The following is a 9,283-nucleotide window of genomic DNA, read 5'->3' as shown; positions in this document are numbered from 1 at the left end:
CATAATTCATTCCAATATCATGTCATTTCATCTGCCATTCATTAATCATTGCTCCAGAGGAGTGCGACAGGGTTGGGCTTCGCCTCTAGATGAGGGCTTCATTCATTCCTTTCCTGTCCCGGTCGAATGACTGGAAATAAGCTGTGGATTTTCATTTTTAATTATCGTACATATTGTTTCACTGTATATATTTGAAACTTGGCCTTCGGAACTGCTCTGCCGCTAGCAGTTTGGTTTAAAAGTATATTTTCCGCATGTTTGAACCAGAACACTGTTCTATACTGGATTATGGACAAAATATTTAACATGAAAACTTGATTAAAAGAATTGAAATCCTTAATTGGTGCGATGTAGGGAATTAGTAACGTTGCGAAAGCATATTCAGATTATTTTTCATCCTGCAACACGGTCCATTGTTTGAAAATAACTTTACGGACGTAGGTTGGTTTATTCTTTCTTGATGTAGAAAGGATCAAGATGAAAGCGCAAAATATTGTTAATTCATGAATGATGTTGCTCCCAATCAAAATTTAAGATCATCGTTGTGTTATTTTATTTTGAATCACTTCCGTGACTGTTATGCGCGTTTCTTGCATTTGTTGTTAGTGACGTCATTGATCACGTGGGAGAAAGCGTTGTATCGGAAATTGTGCCAGCCGCGCCTGAACATTAGCCATTTTGGCGTGGATGTGTGAGGTAGTTTGGTTGCCGTAATAGTTTTGTGTGTTCTAAGATTTCTGTGAGGACTTCGCCAGGAAAATGACTACAAGGCAGACCAAGAAAACAAGCACAACTATATCCTCGTCAACAAGTATGTCTAGTCCACAGGCATCTTCTACTCCTCAAGCTGGGTCTTCAGGAAGGCCTGGGAGTCCATTGAGTCCAACTCGATTTAGCCGGCTTCAGGAGAAGCAGGAACTTCAAAATCTGAATGATCGTTTAGCATGTTACATCGATCGGGTTAGACAGTTGGAGTCTGAAAACAGCACCCTTCGACGTGAAGTTCAAACAACTCAAGAAACCATAACCCGGGAAGTGACAAGTTTGAAAGGAATGTATGAAAATGAACTAGCCGATGCCAGACGATTGTTGGATGAAACAGCGAAGGAGAAAGCCAAGTTAGAGATTGATAGCAAACGTTTGTGGGAGGATAATGAAGCCATGCGAATAAAGTAAGTTCTGAAACATTTTGTGTTAAGTTCCTTTTGTTTGTAGGTTAGGTTACTTATGTATGAAGCATATTTCCGGTTAATCAGAATATCCTTTGAACCTTTCAAATAAGCTTCTCTATTTTTAGACGGTATTGGATGTTCTTATTGTCTAGTAAATGTGGAATTAAAAGGAGCAATAATGCAATTGCTTATAAATAGTTTGCTGTTTTGTTGACCATGTACTAGAAAATATTTTCTAGTGAATGTAAATTTTTCCTAGTTCAAATTATTATTGTTATAGGACTAAATACTAGAATTGCAGGTAAACTTATTTACTATCCTAATCGCGCATCACATCATTCATTTGAAATACATATTGTTAGTGTCAGTGATGATCCACTCAATGTAGGAATGTCATATTTGACATACAGGTCCGTATGAAGTCCCGAGTAAGTAATCTTAGTCAAAATAAGAGAACATGTAAACCAGATATTCTTTTAAATCTCTGCCACAGGAAGAAATGGGATGTACTTTGGGAGGGGGGAGGAGCTGCAGAAGTTATGACAGTTAACATCCAAGGATGTATGACATCCACATGTGCTGTGTATAGAAGTTCTTTCACTGCCGGATTGGTGTTTGTATTATGTAATTGTAGTGACTTTGTGGTAATGGTAACATGCTTAATGATATACACAAACGTTTGGTTTCTTTTGCAATATCTTTCCATCTTGCAAGCTGGGGTCAAGTTGTAGTCAGCTCATATGTTTACTTTTGAGGGTAGAAATTCAGTAAGACTTACATTACTTTTATAGCATGATAAGGATGAAATATGTTGGAAATCGTAAGTGGAATACCTTGTGGAGGAGCGATGTGTTCACTGCGACAGTTAAGAACCCACCCACCATCCCCCAGAAATAATTTTGCTTTTATAACCTAATAGAAGTTATCACGCGCCATAGTCTATCGCCTAACTACGTACCAGCATTTCCATTGGGTGAGACGCTATGGGATATGACGTCACTCCTAGCAATGAAGTAAGTGAATTCCGTTACCAACCCGCGCAGAAGAAATACACAACTGCCCAGACCAATGGAGGTGTCACACGTGATACTACAGGCCTAGGACCGCTTCGCGGCTTCTAACCTGGATGCCCCCAGGCCCAATGGCTTTGTCACTGACCAAGGGTCTAACCAATCCAGACAAATGGCTTTGTCACGCGGGATACTAGAGGCCTAGGGCGGCTTCGCGGCTTCTAACCTGGGGGCTTACGCCCCCAGACCCCCTTTGCTTCATCCAGACCAATGGTCTAACCAGTCCAGACCAATGGCTTTGTCACTGACCAATGGTCTAACCAATCCAGACCAATGGCTTTGTCACTGACCAAGGGTCTAACCAATCCAGACCAATGGCTTTGTCACTAACCAAGGGTCTAACCAATCCAGACCAATGGCTTTGTCACGCGGGATACTAGAGGCCTAAGGCCGCTTCGCGGCTTCTAATCTGGGGGCTTACGCCCACAGACCCCCTTTGCTTGATCATTGAGGCCTAAGGCCGCTTCGCGGCTTCTAACCTGGGGGCTTATGCCCCCAGACCCCCTTTGCTTGATCCAGACCAATGGCTTTGTCACTGACCAATGGTCTAACCAATCCAGACCAATGGCTTTGTCACGAGATTCGTAAATAAAAGCAGCGCCGCTGCATTAGACTAGTTCTTTATATGAACAGTTGGCAGCTCTGTCCACCGCACGATCAAGTCCTTCGCGAGAAGTGAGCTGGAGAGAAACAAATGACAGTGCAATCGCGCCTGGATGCGTAGCGCTCGAAAATGTAAGGTGTTCTGAACTTTTGCCGGAATACCTTGTGGAGGAGCGATGTGTTCACTGCGACAGTTAAGAACCCACCCGCCATCGACAAGAAATAATTTTGCTTTTATAACCTAATAGAAGTTATCACGCGCCATAGTCCATCGCCTAACTACGTACCAGCATTTCCATTGGGTGAGACGCTACGGGATATGACGTCACTCCTAGCAATGAAGTAAGTGAATTCCGTTACCAAGCCGCGCACAAGAAATACACAACTGCCCAGACCAATGGAGGTGTCACGCGGGACACTAGAGGCCTAGGGCCGCTTCGCGGCTTCTAACCTGGGGGCTTACGCCCCCAGACCCCCTTTGCTTGATCCAGACCAATGGCTTTGTCACGACCAATGGTCTAACCAATCCAGACCAATGGCTTTGTCACTGACCAATGGTCTAACCAATCCAGACCAATGGCTTTGTCACGCGGGATACTAGAGGCCTGAGGCCGCTTCGCGGCTTCTAACCTGGAGGCTTACGCCCCCAGACCCCCTTTGCTTCATCCAGACCAATGGCTTTGCCACTGACCAATGGTCTAACCAATCCAGACCAATGGCTTTGCCACTGACCAATGGTCTAACCAATCCAGACCAATGGCTTTGTCATGCGGGATATTAGAGGCCTAGGGTCGCTTCGCGGCTTCTAACCTGGGGGCTTACGCCCCCAGACCCCCGTTGCTTCGTCCAGGCCAATGGCCTAACCAATCCAGACCAATGGCTTTGTCACGAGATTCGTAAATAAAAGTAGCGCCGCTGCACTAGGACTAGTTCTTTATATGAACAGTTGGCAGCTCTGTCCACCGCACGATCAAGTTCTTCGCGAGAAGCGAGCGAGAGAGAAACAAATGACAGTGCAATCGCGCCTGGATGCGTAGCGCTGGAAAATGTAAGGTGTTCTGAACTTTTGCCGAAAAAAACCTTTTAATTCACTTTTCTCCTTAGTTCCTACTAAAACAATAATCACCACATACACTACCCCTTAGTTCCTAAGTAGAGAGATTGGCAGCCTTGAAAACCGCCCAACATCCTCCGCGAGAAGTAAAAACAAAGGACAGTCTTTCTGTGTGTACGTGTGTGTGGCGATAGTCTTGTGACGAGGGAGCAAGTATTGAGATAATCATTCCATCAATTAATAGGCCTAACATTGAAACTCGCTTATACAACATGTTCACAGCAACATCAAATTTGAGATCTGCAATAATTTAAAATATTCATCTTGTGCCAGGTGCAGACAATGCAATAAAAACTATTTGTATTACATACCATCAACCTACCGGTATTCCACTAAAGATTTCCAACATATTACATCCTTATTATGCTATAAAAGTAATGTAAGTCTTACTGAATTTCTACCTTTTTTTCTTGCTGTGCGGATGGTTAGGGTAGGGCCTGGACAAGTTTCTTGCCATGTGTACGGTTAGGATAAGGTCTGGACAAGACCAGCGATATGGGGACAAGCAAATTGGCCTTAGTCTAGTTTCCTGTGAAACACCATTGGTCTGAACTGGTTAGGGAAGGGCCTGGACAAGTTTCTTGCCGTGTGAACAGTTAGGAGAGGGCCTGGACGAGTTTCTTGCTGGGTGGACGGTTAGGATAGGGCCTGGACAAGACCAGTGATATGGTGACAAGCAAAGGGGGACGCCCCCAGGTCAGAGCGGCGTGGCCTCAGGCCTCTAGTCTGCACTGGTTACCATGGTGATAACAGCGCATAATATGTGGGCTAGTGATGGAAAGCTGAATTACAGATTTGGGTGCACGGCCTCAGGCCTCTATTTTTTTAATAAAAGTAAATGTATTTCTGGAGGTAGGATGATGGGTTCCTGGATATCGCAATGACTACATCTCTCCTCTAAAGGGAATTCCAAGTAAGATTTGCTTAAATCCTGTTTCCTAATAACAAAGCTAGAGGTACACTATATTCCACATTATTTCCTTTAAGTGTTCTATTTCTTTTTGCTTTTATTCTGCTCGGGCTAGACACATGGCTGGTGTATACCGTCTTGGTGGGTGTGCTGTTTACCAACTGATGAGCTCGACAGCATACTGGGGCGAAACGCTGGCAACCAGGAGTGAGTTAGCTGGAAAATTTGTAATGTCCAATAATGGACCATTTATATTGGTATTATAAATTTACTCATTCGGCACAAATATTTGAGGTTCCCTATGGGAATCAACATCTATATCATCTGATGGCCAGGCAGGCATCAGTTTTTGGTAATGGGACAGTCTCTCATAGTGCATTGGAACTGCTGGTGGCTCCAAATAGCCTACGCAGTGGCCTCCACGGTATGCACTAGCCCTGCATCTTGGTGGGTGTGCTATATACCAACTGATGAGCCCAACTTAGTACACTGGGGCGAAACGTTGGCTACCAGGAATGAGTTGGCCGTGCGTTTAGAGGCTACTTCTAGGCGAGACAATGTCTGGAAAGAATATATGGCTTTATCTCATGGAGTAGTATTTAAGGGGTGATTATAAAATACTTTTGAATTTATTTTATTAGAATTTGTCGGCGAGTAATTTGCTTGGATGTAAGCAAAACTCCCTAAATGGGATAGTAAAACTATGATTCCTGCTAAATAAAGATTTAAATATTTTAACTCAAGATTTGTGAGAAAACGTAACAAGGAACTGTTAGTGCTAAAATAACAGATATGTCATCACCCCTGTTGGCTTCTTTGCATTTTTCTGTGTGATTCTTCATTCCAGACTTTTGTCAGTCATCAGTGATCTGCATTGAAGGCTGTCGCCCAGGTGGCAGATTCCCAATCAGTTGTTTGCATAGCCTTTTTCTAAATGTTTTCAAAAGACTTGGATATTTATCAAACATTTCCCTTCGTAAATTATCCCAGTCCCTTATTCCTTGTCATATTAATTGCCCTAATTTGTCCTTGTTAAATCCCAACTTTATCTTGATACTAGCTGATGTACCCGTGCTTCGCCACGGAATTCTTCATTGTATACAGAATTCTATGTTAGGTAGTGTACACCTTGTGAGCAAGATTGTATTATATTGCATAGCTCTTAACGTTACCCTAGAAACGTGATCGGGAAGTCACCAAACGTCTTTTCTCATATGAAGACTGGGTTGCGGAATTTTTATTGCCTACCATCAGTCACAATCAGGTTGGGGAGTTTACATTATAATGGGAGACACTCTCCACCTGCTTTTTTACATCCTCAGAAAGACAGTCTCAGTGGTTTTCCCAAGTGAAATGATCGTAGGTCATTACAATGACGTCTGTAGAAATGGCGCGATTAAAAGCAATAATAACGTATGAAATACTCGATCAAATGAAAAAGACGCATTTTTTTCACTTTTAACGAACAGTACCACGCTGCCGATGTAACAGTCCAAAGTTCCAGAGCCGGAATGACCAAGCCGCAGACAGCCGTGGTCCGTGAACACTCTTCGTCTTTTTTCGGCAGGGGTGGGGGTGTTGAATAGTGGAGAGTCCCAGGGCAGATCTATGCCTTTACTAATCTGTTTCCTAGGAGTACCAGATGAGTCGAAAAATCTCATTTCACTACACTGGTGGCAGAAAAATCTGATTTGGAGGCAAATTTTTCCTCCAAGCCTAAGGAGAACCCCCTCTTCACTGCTAATTTGGAATAAAATGAATGTAGAATATAATAAAAGTGAAGAGGAAGACACTTTTTAAGAAACAGCTCTTTTCAGGGGTAGTGAGTTGTGGTGCTATAATTTGGAATAGGCCTAAATTGTAATTCTAGACTAGGTCATACAACTATTACTAAGTGAGCCTCTGCCAAATGTGCACATTACTCATTCAAAACAGCGCGTCAGAGTAGGGATTGAATAGCTGGAATGCTATGATGAACCAGTGTGTTACGTTCCAGCAGTATCAGACAATGTATGAACCAGAGGAATGGCATGCTAAAGAAAATTTTTTCTAACTCCCCAGCTGTTTCCCGCCAATATTGAGTCAGACTGTTATACTCGCTACGCAACAGTAATCCCATCTATCGGAGTTGAGGGCACCATAAGAGGCAAAGAACATCGCAACAAACAATGGTCAGTGTAATGTTATTGTTGATCAATGTTTCGCGCTTTCGATCTTGTAGGTCTTCACATTCTCTATAACTTTTGTTATGTATTTTTCTATAGGACCAATAACATAGGTATTTAAAAATTAAATTTTAGGTGCCTACCCCTAAACTACAATTTCATCCAGGGTCAGTAAAATTGTTTATAGCCCCACCAACATTTGTCTGATGTGAAAACTGGAAAACCACCTTCAGGGCTGCCAACAGTGGGGATCGAACCCACTATCTCCCGAATGCAAGTTCACCACAGCGCGTCCCTTAACCGAACGGCCATCTTGCTCCGTTTACTATTGTATTCCTTGTTTATTTATCTTATGTATTATATGTTTCCTCTGAATAAAATATAAGATTGAGTTAGGTAGTTAAAAGAAAATACAGCTCACGTTTTATTGCTGGTCTATGAAATCCTCGTATTCCCTAACATTTTAGTGAATGAAATGAATATTGGGTGAATAAGAAATAAGTAAATAAATTATCAAATGTTTATAAAAGTAATATAAATAATTAATGAAAGCAGGTCTTTACCTGTATAAATATTCATCGAACAATACGCCAATGTCAAAAATTTCAGATGTCTGCGTGCCGTAGATTTGGTTGGGCATTGCACACATACACACTACTGGTTATTATGGACTGAATGTGGCTCTTCGTGTCTGGGGCCGAAAAAGCTTCCTACATCATGGACTTCAAACGGCTTCTTAACTTGAATACGATGCGCAGGTCGCCTACGAGAGTGAACCCAAAAGTCTGGTTTTGAGGTGCATTTGGACCCCCTTCCATTTACCTAGGTTCAAAATTTCAGATCTCTGCGTGCCTTAGATTTGGCTGGGCATTGTACACGTTCACAGAGCCAAATGTTTCCGAATATTACGGGCTGAATGTGGTTCCTTGTGTCGGGGAGCTAAAATGGCTTCCTATGCCATTGACTTAAAATGATTCTTTGATATGTATTGCTTACCTATCTTATGTTCATTGCCTAGCGGCAGTGAATCTATGCATATAATTCTGATGACAGCACATTGGATTAACATACCCCAACACACTTTTTCAGTCGGTTTATTGTTCATAAATCGCCAACGTACGTAAAAATAAAAAAATCTGCCTTTGAGGTGCATTTGGACCACCTTTCATCTACCTATGTTTAAAATTTACGACTCGGCGTGCCATAGATTTGGCCGGGCATCACACACAGACAGACCCACTTCCTTAAACATAAATACTCAATAATAGTGCCCTGTGGGGACCTGCCTCGTAATCCTTACAGGATCAGATAATCACTCACTCCAATTCAGAGTTCTGTATTCTAGAAATTTAGCCACCCATTCAACCACTCTTTTATGTAATCCAATAGCCCTGATGTTTGTCAGTATTTTCCATGGTTTAGCCTATCAAAAGCCTTTGATAAATCAATAGCGATACTGTCTGTTCGGTCTGTGAATCTAAGAAAATCTGCTATATCTTGCTGAAACCCTACAAGTTCTGGGATATTTCGTAAATCCAAACTGCCTTCTGTCAAACCAGTTAGTAATTTCACAAGCATGTCTAATATAATCAAAATATATTCTCCACATGTCAAGCTGGCTGGTCTGTAATTATCTGCTTTATGTGTATCACCTTTTCCCTTGTATACTGGGGCTGCTATTGCAACTCTCCATTCCTTTGGTATCACTACTCCATGTAAACAGTAATCAAATAAGTATTTCAGGTATGGCAATATATCCCAACCCATTGCCTTTATTCTATCTCCAGAAATCTTGTCAATCCTAGTTACTTTTCTAGCTGTCAACTTTTGTATCTTCTTGTAAATATCTTTATAATCATAGGTAATTTTTAGTAATTTGGCATTATTAGTTGCCTCCTCTACGTGGACAATTATTCTTGTAAGCAATGATTTTTACACATTGATTTGTTTATTTATCAGAGTCATTACTTCTCCAGTTACAGATTATGTACAAAGGTGGATCAAAAAATATAAACGGGAATTTGAATGTTAATAATAATTGAGCCGTGGCTTTGCCAAGATGTTGGTGGAGTGTTTGAAGAAGGGGATTGCGTGTGGAAACGATGGTGGAGAGCTGGTCTGCTTCAGTATTCCATGAGTGAGTAAGAGGTGCACACGTCTGTTGCGCAATGCAACTTTATCAAATATCTCAAAAGAGGTCACCAAGCCTTCCTAAATTTTGAGACTGCTCCGCGTTCAGTTTGGGGAAG

The 9,283-nt window shown here is 41.9% G+C and overlaps 1 protein-coding gene across 2 annotated transcripts in view; it reads left to right on the top strand.

The window, feature by feature from the left end:
• The first annotated feature begins 679 nt into the window (after nucleotides 1–679).
• The window catches only part of LOC136865293 (lamin-C), a 280,216-nt gene continuing 271,612 nt past the window's right edge, over nucleotides 680–9,283 (top strand). For both annotated transcript variants that reach the window (XM_067142399.2, XM_067142400.2), the window contains exon 1: nucleotides 680–1,172. In XM_067142399.2, coding sequence (XP_066998500.1) covers nucleotides 760–1,172 — 413 coding nt within the window. In that variant the 5' untranslated portion in view covers nucleotides 680–759. The remainder of the gene's footprint in view (nucleotides 1,173–9,283) is intronic.

This window comes from Anabrus simplex, chromosome 1 (genome assembly GCF_040414725.1).
Source record: "Anabrus simplex isolate iqAnaSimp1 chromosome 1, ASM4041472v1, whole genome shotgun sequence".
In the NCBI taxonomy this organism is placed as follows: Eukaryota; Metazoa; Arthropoda; class Insecta; order Orthoptera; family Tettigoniidae; genus Anabrus; species Anabrus simplex.
The sequence above is the reverse complement of the archived record's forward strand: the minus strand, read 5'-3'. Positions and strand labels throughout refer to the sequence as shown.